The 20667-nt window shown below is 41.5% G+C and overlaps 1 protein-coding gene across 3 annotated transcripts in view; it reads left to right on the top strand.

Moving 5' to 3' along the window:
* The window catches only part of LOC135324187 (UV excision repair protein RAD23 homolog B-like), a 36168-nt gene extending 16415 nt beyond the window's left edge, over window positions 1–19753 (top strand). For 2 of the 3 annotated variants that reach the window (XM_064499919.1, XM_064499918.1), the window contains 8 exons: window positions 1378–1457; window positions 3663–3916; window positions 10094–10149; window positions 12126–12253; window positions 12899–13022; window positions 17088–17215; window positions 17622–17801; window positions 18902–19753. In XM_064499919.1, coding sequence (XP_064355989.1) covers window positions 1378–1457; window positions 3663–3916; window positions 10094–10149; window positions 12126–12253; window positions 12899–13022; window positions 17088–17215; window positions 17622–17801; window positions 18902–19015 — 1064 coding nt within the window. In that variant the 3' untranslated portion in view covers window positions 19016–19753. The remainder of the gene's footprint in view (window positions 1–1377; window positions 1458–3662; window positions 3917–10093; window positions 10150–12125; window positions 12254–12898; window positions 13023–17087; window positions 17216–17621; window positions 17802–18901) is intronic. The other variant, XM_064499920.1, reaches the window with a different exon arrangement.
* Window positions 19754–20667: the final 914 nt, after the last annotated feature.

The following is a 20667-nucleotide window of genomic DNA, read 5'->3' as shown; positions in this document are numbered from 1 at the left end:
CACTCTTGATCTTATGTTTCTGTGCTAAAAATCATGAGTTGGGTGAGATTATTTAATGTGACTTGAGCTTACATTTTATAAGTTCAAAAATGAGAATTTATCTTTGCTCTGTAAAGTTATAATCCAAACAAGCATGTGGAAACCATAAAAAAGATAAGATTTAGAATAGAACTCTACTCTTAATAATGTCTCTTCCATATTTCTGTAATTTTAGTGTGTATCACTGATCCTCAAAGATGGATTTTTTTTTTATTGGACAGGAGGTATAACAAGGGCATTCAAAGGGATTTTACTTTGATTAGAATGAGCTTTAGAATTTTTATGCTTTGATAGAATTGTGCATGAGGCTTTGAGTCAATCTGATAAAGTATATACCATTTGCTAGTAAAGACATCTGTTTATAAAAAAGATTATGCTATTCAGGAAGCAAGGGTGGATTTGTGGTTTGGTATCTGTATTACCGTAGCACCTAGAAACACAGAGTGGTGTGGGCAGAGAAAATAGAATGCTCGTATATATGCATTGTAAAAGCTCCTTTCCCAAAGTGCTTATAAACTAGATTAGTTGTGTAGGCTCTAAGTCAGATACTGCACCATGCACTACCATTATTGATCATTTGGAGTATCTGACCTGCAAGGCCATAGCGGAGCCAGCAGAGAGTAAGACAGCTACCTCATTTGTGTTCCAAGTGCCATGCTGTGTGTACCTGCTTCACCTCCTTGCAATCAGCAGCACAAAGATGTGTTCTACAAGTTATAGGTAAATGGCTTATTACACATTCAGCTAATGTTTTAGCCTTCTGTTAACTGTAAATTGACAAAATTGCAGAGTTGCAAGCTTGTCTGAAGCAGTTGAATTCATGCTGATGCAAGGAACTCTGGATCATTTCCTGAATTTGAAAAGCTAACAGAAGAGAATAACTCAGAAGAGATATGAAGCAGGCGGGATATTGAGTTTTTTTCCTCTGTCTTAAGCATATAGACACATTTAAATTATTCAATAGACCCTACTCTCTTCTGAAGGGTTTTTTCTTCTATATTACTTGAACCTCTATGATGAAGGTCCAACAAATCTTTTCCTAGAGTTGACGATTGTATTTTAAATAATCTGAAGCCTATTTGATGCGCGACAAGGTGTCAAGTATTCTATTGAAATAAAGAGAGTTGCCTTCAAGTAATTAGTGTCATGGAAGTTACAGAAGGAAAGTTATTTGGAATGCTACTGCTAGAGCTTAATAGCCAAAATGCTTTTCTTTGAATCATGAATATTCATGTCTGCATAAATCCAGTTCTTAGCTATTTTGGAACTGTTTGCATGAATGAATTTCAGGATCATCTAATGATTTGTTAAATGATTTGCATTTGTCTAATTTGCTAGGTAAAATTCTTAATGATGATACTCCTCTTAAGGAATATAAAATAGATGAGAAGAACTTTGTGGTGGTTATGGTGACAAAAGTGAGTAGTTCTTTATTGAAAAGAAAATTGCATTCATCTTTTTTTTCATTGATATGAATGGTTGTATATGAATATGTACCCTTAACACCAATGGAAATTGATTATCTGAAAGTTGTGGTTAACAGTGAAATGTTTGTGGGAATTGATTTGAAATATTGCTTAGCTATCCTGGTCTCCTTAAGTTGATCACTGCTGTGCTGGATGTTTATACCTGAGAAAATATCTGCTTCAATTGCTGTTGGGCAGTGGTTGACTGATTTTACTGTCTTTCCTTCCTTTGGCTTACAGTCCTTCTGTGTTCTATTCTTCCTGTGATTTTTTTTCTTAAAAGGAAGAAGAGAACCTAGGTAGTTTGTTATTAAATCATCCTCTACAAAAATCCCTATAGTTTCCCACTGTCGGTTTTCAAAATTCATGGCTGTTTCTTGTGCCAACCTCAACAGCCTAAACCAAAAGAAGAAAGAAATATGTGCAAAGCAACAGACCTGTGAGTTTTGAATGACAGCTGTGGCAAATTAGAGGGCATGACTGTGACACTGCCAGAGGGGACACACTGCCAGTAATCTGGTGACTGGCCTTGGAGTCGGAATAAAATTCTGGCTTTGTCTCCATCTTGAGGCCATGAGGCAAATTAGAGTTACAAGCCCTTTAACTCTAAAATTTCTTCTTAACAAAGGAAACCTGTAGTCCAGCTGTCCCTCAGTTCAATTCAATATTGGCTTATTAGATTCTTCACATTCATCTTACGTACACCCATCATCAAATTCTTACTGAAGAAATTGGTGTTCTGGTCTATGGTTTGCCCTTTGAAGGGATATATCAGTGGAAGTAAACATGTATAGATTGGATTTCAGAGCATTTTTTTTCTTATAGCATAAGAAATATGTATTGTTTGAAAACTTGCTAAATGCACTACCTTCTTATCTTACAGAGGGCCTGTGTTTTGGAGTTAGTTCTTCTGTTTCATGGTCCTGTGTGTGTAATGAGGAAACTGGGGCACTCCTTGAGTTGAGGTCAGGCCCTCTGCAGTGCACGTATTGCTGTGCATGTTAAGTTTCCCTTTTCTTGACTCATCCCCTGCCACAATACACCCACCAACTCTTTCCTGTGCTCAGAACTACTTATGTGTCTGAAGCTTTGTTGTGAACACTTCTTAAAATCATCTTTATGTCTCTCTGGCTGGTGGAAACTTGCCATTCTCAGCCACTTTGTCCTCCTTTTAGACAAAAAGGAGGAAATACCTTTTTCCTAGTTCAAGCAAATGCATTGTCCCAAAGCGATTCACCTTGAATAAGCAGTTGTGTGTAGTTAAAACTCAACTACTGTGCTTGTTCAGGCAGAGATGTGACTCAGCCTTGCCAGCCCCTAATGCATATAGACAGAGGCTCACAACAATGCAGCTTTCAAATAGTCAATTCCATACCCTGAACCAGAAGTTATATGCCATTCTGCAAAGCATAGTTTCTATGTAACAGGCTTAATATTGTATTCAAGCAGATTTCATGTTTTTAATAGATGTGAAGATGAAATTAAAATTATATGCTTGTATTAGTAAATCTAGACTTGTTGCTGTCAACTTGATAGTTAATCCTTGATTCTGCTGGATTTTGGTGATCACTACATAACTCAAGTATGTTTGACACTATTTACAAAATAATGCAAAGAGTACATGAATAAAACTGTGGGTTAAGGTGTGTGGGTAGGTTCCCCCCTAAAATTCTTAGTATTTCATCTTCTGGAAAACAGCATTAATAATGAAATATGATTTCTCCCTTTCAGTTTTTTTTCAAATTTTCATGGCAAGAAATCCTTATGCTTGTTACACTTGTCAAATGTCTTTTTGACAATTATTTTAAAGTTTCCTCTGCAGAAAATGTCTGCTTTTATAAAACACAAGATGGTATTCATATTTAGAGTATTGCATTCTATAAAAATTTAGAGCTTATCTTTACATTTTACTTCATATTTAAATAGTTCTGAATGCTTAGGTGTCTAAGTAAATACCTGAATGGCACTATAAAATGCCTATTTAAACATAAGACACTGAAGATGTAGATTTTATACCTTCATAATATTTCTAGGATTTGCCAGATGTTGAAGCTGCTGTTCTAAGTATAAATGGTCTTTACAGAACACAGTCAATACATCAACTTCAAAGTATTGGTTTAGGAACTTTGTGCTCTGAATTCTGTTGTTCTCATACAGCCCAAACCAGCAGCTGCACCAACACAATCGCTGGCAACAACTCAGCAGTCAAATGCTATCACCACTGTTAGCTCTACAGTGACAGTGACAGCAACAGCAACAGCTCCAGCTCCCGCACCAGTCCCTGCTCCAGCTCCTGTCTCTACCACTCCAACACCAGCTGCAGCTGCTTGTGAACCTATACCTGTAAGTGCTCCTAAAGAAGAGAAACCATCTGAGACACCAGCTGTTCTCAGTCCATCATCAACTGGCAGGTATGAATGAGCCTCCCAGAATGGTTTCTGTGTTTATTTCCTCATTTCTAGTTTTGGTTTTAAAAATAAGTTTTCCATTGTAATATTAGTTAGCATTTTTTTTTTTATTTACCTATTTTTCCCCCTAAATGTAATGTCTGTCTATGGCTCAAATATAATGTTATTGTGGGTAATAAGCCCCTCACCCCGGAAGTATGGCCTTGTGATTAAACTTACAGAGCTGGGAGTCAAGTAATACAGGACATATTCTACTCTCCTTGGGCATATCATGGAGTTATTGTGACTCAACTTTTTTTTTTCTTTTAAACTGAGGCTATTTTCTATGTCTGCATGATAAACTGATGTTTATGAAGCTCTTCAAGACTTTAAATGGATGTGTTGTCCCATCCTGTCTTGTTTTCCTCCCCCCACATACTTTTTTTTAAGACCTGATTTTATTTTGAATCACGATGGTCAGATTTGACACACATGATGTAGTAAGTTCTTATTCCAATAAAAATCCCCTCTCTTCTGGAAAGAGAGAAAATTAAAGGATCTACAGTGTATATACTTTTGATGGAATTCTGAAGAATCAGCTTTGAACCAAAAGGTAGGATACAGTATTGCTCTTAATCATATAGTATCTTAAAGCTATGAGAGTATTCATCATAAACAATCTTTGGCCGTTCTGTAAGTGGTTCTGGTGGTTAGGCTGGTTTGTGATCTCAGCTCTCGGAGTTCAAAAAAATCAAGTGCAAGTTTGTAGTTGCATCTCTGGTTAATACTCTGCCCTTTGCTCATATGAAGTTGCTTACGTATTGCATAGTATTTAAAAGAAAAAATAGTTGGCTATAACTTCATGGCCCTTGGAGTGTTGCATAACTTTAGGTCTTAATTCTCCATGTACAGGCTTATAATTATTTGTGTACTATTTATGTGAATGCTGTTGCACAAGACATGAATTTTTGAAGTAATACCATTGAATATGGGTTTATTTTGGGAATGAGGAAACAAAGCTTGGAACTGGTTAACATCTTGAAAATGTTGGTACTGATTTCTTGCAATAAATACCCTTAATTATAGATGTAATCTTGCTTTTCTAGAAAATTAACATCTATTTCAAACTAGTAAAGTATAGAATACAAATGAAGCTTATCAACAGAATAACTTGCAATGTTTTTTTTTTAAAACTCAGTATTTTCTGCTGCTCAGTTTGTCCAGTAAGTTTAAAGAATAGATGAAATCTTTCAAGTTAAAATAGTGCTTTCTGTTTCTTTTACGCATGGGCTATAAAGTTGTAAAATTGCAGTAAAAGGAGTCTTGATGTAAATATTAATTCTAATAGGAACCAAAGGAATGAACTGACAAATACAATATGATACCTTGTTTGACTGTAGCAGGTGCTGTTTGTTTCTGATTCACTTGATCAGTTAAATAACTACTGTTTGAAGGCTGGATAAAGTTTTCTGGCCTTGATCAGGAAAGCTGGTTTCTTATTTCTTCTTTTCAAGCCTTTGTTTTTGTTGGTGGTGGGTTTTTTTTTTCCTTTTGTAGTTCTAGTAAATCTTGACAGTGATAAATATTAGTGGAGTATTTTTGCTGGAACTTTTTTTTCTTGCATTAAAACTGCATGTATGTAAATGGGTTGTTGGGGTTTTTAATAGCTTCTTTTGAAAGTTGATCCAGAGAAATGGTGGCCTTTCACTTGTAATTTGTATATTTGTGAATTTTAACTTATCTTGTTAAAGTATGATACTGAGACTTTAAAAAGTGCTTGGCACTGGCCTACTTTGGTTCTCATTGAGGTCAGTCTGAGTTATAGCGTCGACTTTGGGGAAGTGGTTAGGGACAGAATTCTGCTTTTGGAAATCCATCTTGTTCTCCCACCATTAAACATTCAAGCAAGCAGATGATACTCCTGGAACAAATGGGTAGTATTATATGAATGTGCATTGGGTATAAATGGCAGAGTTTAAGTAGCAAGGGACTTCAGTGGCGACTGGTGTGGGAGGAGGCCATGAACTACCCTGTGCCAGTTACAGCTGGTTCCAGACAGCTTTGAAACCAATGTAAACAACCCACTGCGTGCCAAAACTTAAGCCAAACAGAGGAGCACATGGTGCCTCTGCTCAGACATATCTAAGAAAGAGCAGTAGCTGCTAGGGGCAGGAGACATGCAAAGGAGATGCTCTTAGAGACATGCTACTTGAGGATGCAGTGGGAGACACACTCGTTGAAGGAGGCACTCCATGCCAAAGCAGATACCATGAGGTTGCTCAGGACCATGTCTAGTTGGGTCACCTCCCTTGACCTGCTGGCAACACTCTTCCTAACACAGCCCAGGATACCATTGGCTTTCTTTGCCCCAAGGGCACATTGCTGGCTCGTGGTCAAGTTTCTGTCCACCAGGACCCCCAGGTCCTTCTCTGCAAAGGTGCTAGTCAGCCCCTAGCCTGTACTGGTGCATGGAGTTATCCCTCCCCAGGTTGAGGACTTGGCATTTCCCTTTGTTGAACTGCATGAGGTTCCTCTCTGTGCATTTCTCCAGCCTGTCAAGGTCCCTCTGAATGGCAGCATGGCCCTCTGGTGTATCAGCCACTCCTCCCAGTTTTATATCATTTGCAGACTTGCTGAGGGTGCACTCTGTCCCATCATCTAGGTCATTAATGAACATGTCAAACGATATTGGCCCCAGTATCAACCTGTGGGGGGCACCACTAATGACGGGCCTCCAGCTGGACTTTGTGCTGCTGATCAAAACCCTCTTAGACTGTCAGTTCAGCCAGTTTTCAGTCCACCTCACTGTCTACTTCTCTAGCCTGTACTTCATCAGCTTGTCTATGAGGTTGTTATGGGAAACCATGCTGACTACTCCCAATCACCTTCTTGTCCTTAATATGTTTGGAAATGGTTTCCAGGATTATTTACTCCATCACCTTCCCAGGGATCAAGGTGAGGCTGACTGGCCTGTAGTTCCCTGGATCCTCCTTCTTGAATATAGGAGTGACATTTGCTTTCTTCCAGTCCTCATGAATCTCTCCTGATTGCCACGACCTTTCAAAGATAATTGAGAGTGGCCTTAGAATGACATCGGCCAGCTCCCTCAGCACTTGTGGGTGTATCCCGTCGGGTCCCATGGACTTGTGTCTGTCCAGTGTGTTTAAATGTTCCCTAACTTGATCCTCTTCCCCCAAAGGTAAGTCCAACTTGCTCCAGGCTTTCCCACTGGTCTCAGGGGCCAGGGATTTCTGAAGGCAAATCTTCCCATTAATGACCGAGGTGAAGAAGTCATTGAGTACTTCAGCCTTTTCAGTGTCCTTTGTCACCAGGTCTCCTGCCCAGTTCAGCAGCAGGCCCGTATTTTCCCTATTCTGCTTTTTGCTGCTGATGTACTTGTAGAAACCTTTCTTGTTGCCCTTGACTTCCCTCGCCAGATTCAACCCCAGGTGGGCTTTGGCTTTCCTAATCCCATCCCTGCATGCTCGAACAGTGTCTTCTATATTCCTTCTGGGTCACCTGTCCCTGCTTCCACTTTGTGTATGCTTCCTTTTTATGTTTGAGTTGAGTCAGGAGCTCCTTCTTCATCCATGCAGGCCTCCTGCCACCTTTGCTTGACTTCCTGCTCTTTGGGATGGACTGTTCTTGAGATTGGAGGAGGTGATCCTTGAAAAATCAACCAGCTCTCCTAGACCCCTCTTCTCTCCAGGGCTGTCTCCCATGGGATTCTTCCAGGCAGGTCCCTGAAGAAGCCAAAGTCTGCTCTCTTCAAATCCAGGGTTGTGATCCTGCTTTTCGCCCTGCTTCCTCCTCTCAGGATCCTGAACTCCACCATCTCATGGTCACTGCAGCCAAGGCTGCCCCTGGCCTTCACATCCCTGACCAGTCCTTCCTTGTTTGTAAGAATCAGGTCCAGCAGATAGTCCTCTTGTCAGCTCATTAATCACCTATGTTAGGAAGCTATCATCAGTGCATTCCAGAAACCTCCTGGACTGCTTGTGCCCTGCTGTGTTGTCCCTCCAGCAGATATCAGGGTGGTTAAAATCCCTTACGAGGACCAGGGCTTACGAATGTGAGGCTTCTTCCAGTTGTCTGAAGAAGGCCTCATCTACTCCTTCCTGATCAAGCAGTCTGTAGCGGACACCCACCACAGTGTTACCCACATTGGTCTACCCTCTAATCCTAACTCATAAATTCTTGACTGGCTCATCCAGCCCCAGGCAGAGCTCCATACATTCCAGCTCCTCTCTCATATAAAGGGTGACTCGCCTTCCTGGCCTGTCCTTCCTAAAGAACCTATATCCATCCATCGCAGCACTCCAGGTGTGTGAGCTATCCCACCATGCCTCTGTGTACATGCATTAGTGTACAGGCACTTCAGAGAGGCACTCAGTCATGCTGATTTCTCAGAAAAAAATGAGAGGGCTTCCCCCATAATGCTTTCCTCTTGGCACTTCCTTATTTGTGTGCATACCCTTCGGTGGGCCCCCTTCTGCCCTGTTTTGTTGTTTTCAAGGTCCCTCTTGTCCACATCACCCTTTGCTTACCAACCCAGTCCACCACTTCCTCACTTGGTATCTCATCATCTCCCTCCCCTATCATTCCTAGTTTAAAGCTCTCCTCACTCAGTTGGCTGGCCTGTTGACAAAGATGCTTTTGCCCCACTTAGTCAAGTGGATCCCATCTCTTCCTAGCAGTCCTCAGTCCTCAAAGAGGGTCCAGTGGTGGTAAAAGCCAGATCCCTGTTGTTCACACCAGCTGTACAACCAGGTGTTGACCTGTAGGATCCATCCACTCCTCCTCAAGCCCTTCTCCCTCACTGGAAGGCTTGAGGAAAAAAACACCTGGGCCCCCATACCCTTGACCCTCACCCATAGAGCCACGTAGAGCATACTCTTGATATGCTCCAGGTTACCCCAGCATTATCATTGGTGCCCACGTGGAAGAGCAGCAGGGGGTAACAGTCCGAGGGCCAGAAAAGCCTCAGCAGCCTCTCTCTAACATCCTGGATCTGAGCCCCTGACAAGCAGCAAATCTCCCTAGGCAACAGATCAGGTTGGCAGATGGGGGCCTCTGTCCCCCTGTAGCAGGGAGTCTCCCACTACTATCATTTGCAGCTTCTTCCTAGTGCTGCTGCATGGTTCAAGCTCAGCCAGCTCAGATGTTTCACTGGACAGAGCTTCCTGCCCCTTGTTTGCTACCAGGGCACTGAACCTATTCCGTAAGTGGAGCAGGAGCCTTCCTCCTGGTGCCAAAAGTCACAAGCTTCCAGCCTTCACCATCAAGTGAGTCTCCATTTCCCAACCTGATAAGCACAGACTCTGCCTGCCCTTTCTTCAGTACAGTTGGGAGTTCAGGCTCTTGTCTCTGCAGGATCTCTGAGAAGATCTGGTTAATCTTTGTGCAACATCAGAGATGATGAAAAAATCTGCTGACCTCTTCCCACAGCTCCTTTACTTGGCAACATAGATCCTCCACCAGCACACACATCCTGCAGGCAAGGACACTATCTCCCCCTGCCCCAGCCTCAGTGAGAGGCCTCAGGCACTCCCTGCAGCCCGAGACTTTCAGAGTTGCATCCTCCCTTGGGGGCTCTGAGTCAAAGCCTTTGATGTGCCAGGGATAGTTGCTCCAGTTGGTGCTGGGGACCGTGCCCTGTGGCACTTCAACACTATTGCTGAGCACATGTAAACTGCACTCAGCCATTTCTGACCTCCTCCTATGCACAAACTGCTGTGTCTGTTAGCTGTGTTCTAGGCTCAGCAATTATCTAGGGCTCTCTCTAGAACCTACTGAAAGGGTGCTTGACCCTCCCTAATCAGGAGTCTGCTGAAAGGACCCTTTAATCAAGAACAGCTGACAGGGCTTCTTAGAAGTTGCTAGAGCTTACCAAAAGTCATAGCTTCCTAGAGCTATCCTTTCGCAGCAGCTGCAGTTGCCACCCTTGAGTTTCTTGGATTTCTCTGATGATACCAGAAGATCAAGATCTCAAAGTAGAGCCCAGAAACTGACGTGCAAACTGCTGCTTCTGTTGGCTGCACTCTCACATTAAGTCTTAGAGAAACAGTTCCTTTACAAAAGGGTATTGGTTTTACAGAAACAGAAGGGGCCACCTACAGTTAGTTATAGTTGCTGCTTCTGTTTAGCAAAACAGTTTTCCAGTGTTTTGTAACTAATGTTACACTTTTTTTCTTCTTGCAGTACAACAGGTGATACCTCTCGATCAAATCTTTTTGAAGATGCTACAAGTGCACTTGGTAAGTGCCTCTTTTAATGTAGTCACTGCTTCAGTGCAGCAGAAACAAATGAAGGATTAGCAGATGTTGACATTCTTTACTATATCTGTTATTCCTAAAGTTATAATCAAAACACTCTTCTCCAAGAACTAAAGTTGTCATAGCAGAACTGACATCAGGAACTTTTTTACTGAAAAATATTTCACTTTATATGGATTTATTGCATGAAAAGAAATATGAAAGTTTTCTTTCCTTTGTTGAAGTGGCTTGGATACAAGAGTAACAGATATTTGCATATATTTTTCTCTTCACCTCTGCTCCCCAATTAAAAAGTTTGATAAAAAGTTTGGCTTGATATATATATATTTTTTAATTTGTTCCAGCTTTGACAGTATTGTCAAAGTATATACCAGATAAATTTAGTTTGCAGTTAGATGAATTCACCCCATGTGCTGCCTTCTGGGTTAAGGACTGACAGCCTCCAAATGCTTATAACCAGTTCCCTTTTGGTTCTGACAATTTAAATATCTTTGCTTCTCAGTGAAATGAACCAGGTAAAAATAATGTGGTGTAATTCAATTGTGAATAGACCTTGTTGTTTGGAAAAAATATATTTTTTGAATCTGAATTTCTGCCCTTCAGTCATGCTGATGCAGCTGTTCATGGGATTGCTTAACAAACCCTAGACTCCAATTACTAAAGTCTGGGGGAGTTTTGAGAGGGTGGCAAACTGCAGCACAGAAGTTAGGAGGGGGAAGGGGATGTTTTCCTAAGTAAACATTAAACTGTATCTTTTGAGCAAATATCTAAACTGGTTGAAAGAAAGATTTGTACCTCTTACATGTGTTTATAGGAGATGTATGTGGGTGTATTGAAGGCAGATGTTATGATAAATAGCAGTTGGGAGCAGTAAACCTTAACCTGGATGGGCAGTAGCCACTAGATTTAGTTATAGCAGATGTTGTAACATAGTGGTTTAGACTGTTTATCGCCTGAACTGCCTCTCTGTCTTTTTTTAGCCAGCACCTCTCTTAAGTCATGAATCCTTTTATGTGTCATAAGTGACTGCTAGTGCCAAACATACTACAGGCTTCATTACTCATTTGTAACACTTAAGTGGTTGAAATGTGAATATCTGTGATGAACACTTGAATACTGATCAACAAGTTAAAATAAATTGATGGTCTTAGTTCAATAGTTACCTTCAGGGTTGAATAAAATAAATACTCTTCTTGGTGTGCAGCAAAAGAGAGGGGTGCATCCTATTCAATGCAAATGGTCTTGGATTTGTTAGTGTTAGGGAGTAGCTGAATCAGGCACCCTGACAGAGGCAAGGCTGCTGCAGCTCCGTGCCCCCAGGTCCAACTAGTAGCAGGGCTGAGCATGTATTCCCAGTAGGCACATGTGCAAACACACATATGTGATACACATGCCCGGGCCTCACAGATCAACACAGACAGAAACGCTCAGCACTCGCACGAATAGCACCAACAGCCTCATCCTGTTCCCCTCTCTGGCTGATCAGGATGAAGTTAGTGGGACATATATATGCATATGTACAATGTGGATCCCTCCAGCAGCTGGGCTTGGACACTTAGCCTACCCAGTAGCTGGCCCCTGGATCCCCAGTCTCCCCAGTTGCTGGCACCTGGGCATACGAGCCCCCAAGGCCCACAGCCCCACTCCAGCTGCTGGTACAGACCCCCTCCCCCACTGTAGATCCCCCAATAACTGGGCTTAGACACTCATTCTACCCAGTAGCTGCCCTTGGATCCTCTTGTCTTCCCACTTCCGGGCACCTAGGCATACAAGCACCTCCCTGTGGCTCCCCTCTGGCTCTCCCCCCATCTCCCATCCTTGCTCTTCCCATGCTCTCCTCCCCCCTCTCCCTCTTGTTTTTCTTTAATCTTGAGTGAATGCCTCAAATTTAGGGTAAAAGTGGCATTTCTAAATTAAAACTTGTGCTTTTTCTCTCCTGTAAAATGGTGATCTTCTAGTGACAGGTCAGTCCTATGAAAATATGGTGAGTGAGATCATGTCAATGGGTTATGAACGGGAGCAAGTAATTGCAGCACTGAGAGCCAGCTTCAACAATCCTGACAGAGCAGTGGAATACCTCTTAATGGTGAGCAGCTTATTTTATTTACATTTTTCTTTCACTTTTTTCCTCATTAGAGAGGAATATTGACTTTAATTTACTTGATATTTTGAACATTGCACAATCTGTAAGAGGAATATAAGTTCACAAAGGAACAGTAACTATAAGGGCATCTGGAAGGCCTGAGGTACAGATTTTTGAGGATCCTACTGTTTTAGAGGAAATACTAAAGTCATTCTAGCTGCTTCTATTCACTTTTTTTGCTTTTAATTATATACATAATCATACAAATCAACATAAAAAGTATGACCAGTTTGAATCATATGCTGTAACTGTCTATGGCCAGCTCAAAGAATGATTCTTAAATAAAATTTGTAACCTCTCAGTAACAATAGCCACTGCATTTTTATACTAGTATCTATAACATCACAAGGGCATTTTTAACCTTTAAGTTCATCTTTATTGCTGATCATGTTCAGTGTTCTCATTAACATATTTTTTGGACAGCAAGATTTGTGTTTCTAGTTCTAGTTTCTCCTGCTTGTTTCCTAGGCTGTGCACTTTATATTCACAGTGAAAGCATTATGTTTCATTCTGTGAATTAAACAGTATGTGCAGTAAAATAAACATTTTTGAGCGTGCTGTAAATAATAATGTGATTTGTGGCTCTAGGGTATCCCTGGAGATAATCAGGCTTTAGCTGATCCCCCTCACACAGCTAGCACTGTTGTTTCTCAGTCTTCAGCAGTGGCGGCAGCAGCAGCATCTACAACAATGACTACTAGTTCTTCAGGAGGTAAGAGAGATTGTTTGAGAGGAGCTGATAAACATATGCACCTAAGCATTCTGTGCTTCAGTGACTTTAAATCGGTTCACCCAGGGGTTGTGAACTGATTTAAGTGAATCAGACAAGAGCAGTAAAATGAAAAGTGTTGTCTTGCCAGGAAGAAATTTACTTGTGTGGGTGTGTCTGTAATGCTGCCTCTCATTTCTAATGTTGCTGTGATCCTGCACTGCTTCTGTGATTCAGTATTTCAGGTTAAACTTAGAACCACACATAAGGATGGTTTTGGTTAACACCCTCATCCCCACCCCACCCCACCATCTGGCTTCTTACTGTTGTGGCTCAGTGTGTGACTTGCTGAGTGTGAATACTAATGCAGTGATCATTTGTGAGGAGCGGGGGAAACACGTGATAAAGGCAATCAGGTATAGTGCCTGAGGGATCCATTGAGGAACCACTCGTAGTGCACCTCATAGAGTGGAATAGTGCCTGCCCTCAGAGAACTTAGTTTAAGAAAGAACAAATGAATACATGAAGGAAGCATAATGCATGGTTAGGAAAAGCCTTACTTAATGTATGTCAGAAAGAATTGCCAAAACTTAAATCCTGATAGAGACTAAAAGTCTGATGTACTCCATGAGTAGAGAATGTGCTATTTCAACACAGCAGAAAACACCCTTAATTTAAGGTGATTTCTAATCAACTAAGAAATGTCAGGGGCCAAGACTAAATTGAGAGAGATTGATCTAATATAGAGAATATGCCAACAACAGAGTTCTAAAGATGTATGTAGGTCTCCGGATGATGTTACCCAGAGATGAGGGATGAAGAGAAAAGTACAGGGAATCAAGGACAGAGCCCTGTGAGATCTGGAAAAAGCTGGCTGAGAAGAAGCAACACTAACTTTGTTAGAAAGGATTCTTTGTTAAAGCTGCAGAATGAGTCAGCTCTTTTTTTCCACCAGTGCAGGTGTTTTGACCACTTACATGTGTGAGACCAGTTAAGCTATCAAATGTCAGAGAGGAGTAAGATGGGGGCTGCTCCATGAGGGAAGGCAATATGGGAGCTGAGGGTGACCCCCAGCACAGGTAGGGACAGTGTGCCCTCACCAACACAGCACAATCCCACAGTAGCTGAGCAGAGCTGGGTTAGTGGTAGTGAAAGGTTCTGTTGACAGTCCAGTGATCATCAAACAAATGGGAGGCAATGAGTCAGTTCAAAGGTCATAGAATCATAATTTAGGCTGGAAGGAACCTCCAGAGGTCATCTAGTTCAACCCCCTGCTCAAAACAGGTTTAATTAGATCAGGCTGCTCAGGTCGAGCCTTGAACACTTCCAAGGGCAGGAAATTCCACAAGCTCTCTGGGCCACTTGTTAGAGTATTTAACCACCCTCATGGTAAAAAGTTTTTCCCTAATATCTAATCGGAATTTCCCACATTCCAACTTGTGCCTGTTGCCTCTCATCTTATCTATGTGCACTTCTGAGAAGAGCCTGGCTCCATCTTCTCTCTATCCTCCAATCAGGTAGTTCTAGACAGCAACAAGGTCTCCCCTCAGCCTTCTCTTCTCCAGACTGAACAGGCCCAGTTTTCTCAGCCTCTTCTCATATGACATGTGCTCCAGGCCACTGACCACCTTGGTAGCTGGACTCACTCCAGTATGTCAATATCCTTCTTGTACTGGGGAGCCCAAAACTAGATACAGTACTCCAGATGCAGTTTCACAAGTGCTGAATAGGGAGGAAGGATCACTTCCCTGTACCTGCTGGATACACTCTGGCTAATACAGCCCAGGATGCAGTTGACTTTCTTGGCTGCAAGGGCACACTGCTGACTTCTGTTCAACTTGTCCATAAGGCCCTTCAGATCCTTTTCTGCAGAGCTGCTTCTTAGCTAGTTGGTCTCAGCCTGTCTTATTGCATGGTGTTATCTCATCCCAGATGCAAGATCTTGCACTTGAAATTCTTGAAACTGATGAGGTTCCTGCCAGCCCATTTCTCCAGTCTGTCCAGGTCCCTCTGAATGGCAGCCCTGCATTTCAGCATATTGATCATTCCTCCCCACCCCCCACAAACTTGGTATCATCTGAAAACTTGCTGAGTGCACTCTGTCCTATCATCCAGGTCAATAATGAAGACATTAAGAAGTATTGATCCCTGTATCGATCCCTGAGGGATACCAGTAGTTACTGGCCCCCAGCTGGACTTTGCACCATCAATCACAGCTCTTTGAGTCTGGCAGTCCTGTCAATTGTCCACCCACCTTATCGTTCACTCGTCCATCCCATATCCCACTAATTTGGTGACTGCGAGACTGTGTCAAAGTCCTTGCTAAAGTCAAGGTATACAACATCCGCTGCCCTCCCCCTGTCCACAGAACCATCATAGAAAGTAATGAGGTTGGTCAGGCATGATTTGCCCTTGGTTAACCCATGTTGGCTGTTTGCAATCACCGTCTTGTCCTTTGTGTGTTTAGAAATGGCTTCTAAGAGGATTTGCTCCATAACCTTCCCAGAGACTGAGGTGAGGTTGACCAGCCTGTAGTTCCCTAGATCCTCCTTCTTGAAGATGGGTGTGACATCTGCCTTTTTCCAGTCATCAAGATCCTCCCCCCATTGCCACAGCCCTTCAAAGATGATAGAGCACGGCCTCACAACGGCATCGGCCAGCTCCCTCAGCACCCTTGGATGCATTCCATCTGGTCCCATGGACTTGTATATGTCCAAGGGGGTTAAGTGATCCCTAACTCTTTCTTCCTCTGTTGTGGGTACTGATTCACTCCTCCATACTCTGCTAGGAAATACAGGGACCTGGGAGGCCTTACCAGTGAAAACTGAGGCAAAGAAGGCATCGAGTACCTCAGCCTTTTCCATGTCCCTTGTCACTAGGTCTCCTGCCCCACTGAGCAATGGGCCTATGCTCTCCTTAGCCTTCCTTTTGCTGCCAATCTCCTTGTAGAAACCTTTCTTGTTGCCCTTCACCTGCCTTGGTAGTTTCAACTCCAGCTGAGCTTTGGCTTTCCTGACTCCATTCCTACATGCACGGGCAATGTCTTTGTATTCCTCCCAAGGAGCCTGTTCCTGCTTTTGCCTTCTGTGCATTTCCTTTTTGTATTTGAGTTCTGTCAGGAGCTCCATGTTCATCCCTGCTGGCCTTCTGCCATACTTGCTCAGCTTCCTGCACATTGGAATGGGCCCTTCTTGTGCTGTGAGGAGCCTGTCCTTGAAGATTAGGCAGCTCTCCTGGGCCCCTTTGCCCTCCAAAGCACTTTCCCATGGGATCCTGCTAGGTAGGTCCCTGTAGATACTAACATCTCTCTTCTGAAGGCCAGGGTTGTAATTCTGCTGTTTGATTTGCTCACTCCTCTCAGGATCTTAAGCTCTACAGTCTCATGGTCACTGCAGCCAAGGCTACCCTTGACCTTCACATTGTCCAACAGTTCTTTGTTTGTGAGTAGCAGGTTCAGCAGAGCATCTCCCCTAGTTGGTTCATCAATCACCTGTATCAAGAAATCATCTTGAATACATTCAAAAAGTTTCTTGGATTGCTTGCATCCAGCCATATTGCCCTTCCAGCAGATACTGGGATGATTAAAGGTCACCCTATAATTTGTAAAGAAGGTCAATCTAGGAAGTCTAGTGAGCACATTAGGTCTGTTTCCAGCTAACCCTATCTATAGCATAGCCAAGACAAGGACTGACTTCCCACACCTGAACTTAAATGGAGCTCCTGGGCCATGGGCAGAGGGTGTGTGGTGGGGGAGGGGGGGGGGTGTCCCTGGTGAGGCTGGTCAGGGCAATTAAAATCAATTGGTGCACTCATGGCCCTGATATCCTTCTTAGTCTGCAAATGATGCTATGATACTGAGTATTTGGAAAACTTGAGTTAGTTTGAAAGGAAGTTTGCAATGACTTTAAAGGAGAATTTAAGCTTTTCTTCAAAAGAAATCATATACCTTCTTTGCTTTCTAACTTGACACTGAAAATGCTGTATTTTATCTACATTTATATGGTAGCTCTTTATTTCATACCAGTCTTAGTAACTTGCTTTTTAAAAATATACATCTCTGCTTTTCAGGACATCCACTTGAATTTTTACAAAATCAGCCTCAGTTTCAGCAGATGAGACAAATTATTCAGCAAAATCCTTCTTTGTTGCCAGCATTGTTACAACAGATAGGACGGGAAAACCCTCAACTATTGCAGGTGACTTTTTTTAAGTGTCATAGAATAATGTTGTTAACATTGATGTAACTTCAAAAAAAAAGGGAGATGTTGATGTTAACTAGGATAACATGTTAGCAGCAGTTTGCAGTATGCTATTGTCTTTTCAGTAGGTGCTGCTGTCTAGGACATGTTTTCTACTACATTTAAAAACAATGCCTTAATCACAGGTGTAGAGGGCATCAGGAAGAGGAAGTCACTGCAACTGGCCTTAACTATAAAATTGTATTTCTTCTGGTTAGTTAGATTTAATCACTCTTCTCTGAATGCTTTTAGCTTGTTCTCTTGACTATTCAGTTCACCAAAAATTAAAACTGTTAGTTGCCTATTGGAAGAACTAAACATTATTTCAGTGTGTTGCTTCCTTTTGTTCTCCCATGCACCACAGCAAATCAGCCAACACCAGGAGCATTTTATTCACATGTTGAATGAGCCAGTTCAAGAGTCTAGTCAAGGTGGAGGAGGAGGTGGCAGCGGCGGCAGTGGTACTGAAGGAGTAGCAGAAGCTGGAAGTGGTCACATGAACTACATTCAAGTAACACCTCAGGAAAAAGAAGCTATAGAAAGGGTGAGCCTTTCTCCTTTTAAATGTTATATGGCTGCTGCCCTAGGGTCTTGATTTCAAGGTTTGTGCATGATTAAGGTGTGTCATGTATAAAGCTATGTTTAGATAGCTTGTTAATAATTTTTAGGTTTACCCTATAATGTTTGATAGCTGCTGTAGTCCTCATCCGTTCCAAAACCCCACAAGGAGTGCAGTATGCTCTCCCCTTCCTCAAAGGTCTATCTCATAACTTGTGTCCTACATGATGCTACTACTGATATATATGTGCTGTTTGGAAGTGTGATACTAAATCTCATAATGATTGATAAGGCATAACAGGACCTAGTTTCTCACAGAGTTGATCTGATATATGCATAGTACTTTGCAGGTGCTCTGAGGTTTTTAAGGAAATCTTCAGAAAAAGACACTTTACTGACTTGCATTTGGCTAAAACAAAGATGGGTTTATAGAGCATTTAAGTGAAATGGGTTTAGTCTGTTCTTGGCACGCTAACAAGCCCTTGTCTTATATTCTGATTTCCCCATTGTCATAGTGTCAGAAGACATTAGTTCCCACACTTCTGAACAATGGACTATTATCAACTTATTTCTCATGGCTGCACCTTTGTTATCAAACTTCTGAAAATGAAAGCCGGTTGGAGCAGTTAAAAGTATGGCTTAATGTGATCTGGGCTACCTACCAGTGGTCTGCAAATCACAGACTGGGAGTTGTTGCTCCAGGCCCCTTTTGTTAAAGATACTGAACTGTTGTATTCATAGTTTAAAATGTGCTTTGTTTCAGGTTAATTTTGTCTGCAGCAGTGCAATGTGGTTATTTTGTAATGTTGCTGTGACCTAGGTCTGTTTTAGTAGCTTACTGTGGTGGTGAAAGCAAAGTGCCATTAAGTGCTTTGCTAAACTCATTCAAGTCACGTTTTCAAGTGAGAACTTAATTGTGGTTACTAGGCTATTCCTTGTTATTCTTTATTTGCTAAAGACTGAATTAAGCCATTTTTAGTTTGTGGAAATAAACACTGTTTAGCTCAAGTGGAATCTTGGGATATTAAACACGCGAGGAATCTTAATGTATGAACTGTGTTTTCTAAATGTGTTTCTCTTCTTCAGCTAAAGGCATTAGGGTTTCCCGAAGGACTTGTGATACAAGCATATTTTGCTTGTGAGAAGAATGAAAACTTGGCTGCCAACTTTCTTCTACAACAGAACTTTGATGAAGATTGAAAAGGAGAGACTTTAATCTCATACTTCATGCCAGTACACTACAATAACATTCGCTGGATTGTCTGAGATATTTGGGCTCCTATTCACAGTATTTGGTGTGTGTGTGTGTGTGGGGAGGGGGGGTATAGGAAATGGAGCAAGGAAAAATAAAAGCATGTCTGCTTTAAATTGGCAAGTGTGGAAAATCGCACAGTTTTAAAATAACATACAATCAAAAATCAGCTTCTGTAGATGCTTAGTTCCTTCTGTGAACTGTAGGTTAACTGTTTTCTAGGTTTTCACTCTAACTGTACTAGTTTCAGAAAATTAGTTTAATGCCCTGCTTCATGGTTGGTTGTGGGTTTTTTGGGAGAGGGGTGTGGGAGGGTTATTGGAGTCTACAGTCTGTATTTCATGGCAACACTGGATAATGGCTTTGTGAAATTTAAAAGATCTGAGCAAGTGTAAATGCCAAAACATAGGTGGTAATTTTGCTGCTTCAGATATATTAAATTACTGCAAGAAGCCCATTATTTCATGTTTAATACTGAGTTAAACTGAATTCCTTCAAATGAAAATCCATTCCTGTTAAAAATTTCTTGATCAGTAAGTGAGACCTCCTTCTAGCATGATTTGAGAAGCTGTATGCATACAGGCAAGCTTATTTTCTTCTTTACATCTCTTATTTTGGGGAAAAAATGATAGCTATCTATTGTTTACTTCAATGTTATTTTGCAGTAAAGATTTTTCTAAAAACAACTATTGCATGTTTGGTTTTAATGTATTCACTCTTGGGGGGTTTTTTTGCCAGTAAAGGAAATGTAAGCTTTCTTTTTATCTGTTCTAGTGAGGCTATTATCAAGTCAAATTTCACTTTCCTACTTTTCTGTTAAAGTTAGTCCAACAAATACAGCTGGAAGCATCTCAGAACTAGGTGTCTAATATTTGTAATACCTTAAACTTTATTTTGTCTTCATTGTTGGGAACATGTTCCCATTCTGAAGCTCTTGGCATTATATTGTTCTTGAATAGATGGTACTGTTCCAGAGAGTTATTTTGAATAAGGACGTTGTATGGTTAAATTACTTTGTCAGGGAGAGAAGTTTGGAACTTGAGAATTAAGCAGCCAAGTTATTGCATCCCAGTGGATTATGCACACCTCCTTTTCTTTCTATTAAAAATAAGCTCTAACTGTTATTTATTTTGTATAATTAACAGATAATTTAGCAATTGCTCCTTTTGGTATATTTTGATTTAAAACTAATTGGCAAAATTGTCTCTAGTGTGGGGGACGAAAACAAATCCTAGTTTCTCTTAGGAGTCTTTTGTACAGCACTTCCTTAACACAGCTTGGGGATGTTTTGAGCTTACACTGTCCTATTCCAGTGAACTTCCCTGTCTTGTCCATGTAAATGAAACCATTACTTTTTGTCTGCAAAAACAACTTTGATTTGGGTCTAGAATACTGAAGAAAATTATTAATAGTTTTAGATGTACAACCCTGAACAGTAGAATGATTTTCTGCGTGGAATATGTAGAAGCAAATTTAACTGCTACTTATGCTCAAAGAACAAGTCATGTAGCTCAGAAAACAAGGTAGGGAGGGAGAAAGAGTGAAACATCTTCCTTGGTGTTTCATTTCTTCATTGGCTAACTTGCGTGTGTGTTTTTTG

This window comes from Dromaius novaehollandiae, chromosome W, assembly GCF_036370855.1.
Source record: "Dromaius novaehollandiae isolate bDroNov1 chromosome W, bDroNov1.hap1, whole genome shotgun sequence".
NCBI lineage: Eukaryota > Metazoa > Chordata > Aves > Casuariiformes > Dromaiidae > Dromaius > Dromaius novaehollandiae.
Note: the sequence above shows the minus strand (reverse complement) of the source record. Positions and strands in the feature narration are given on the sequence as shown.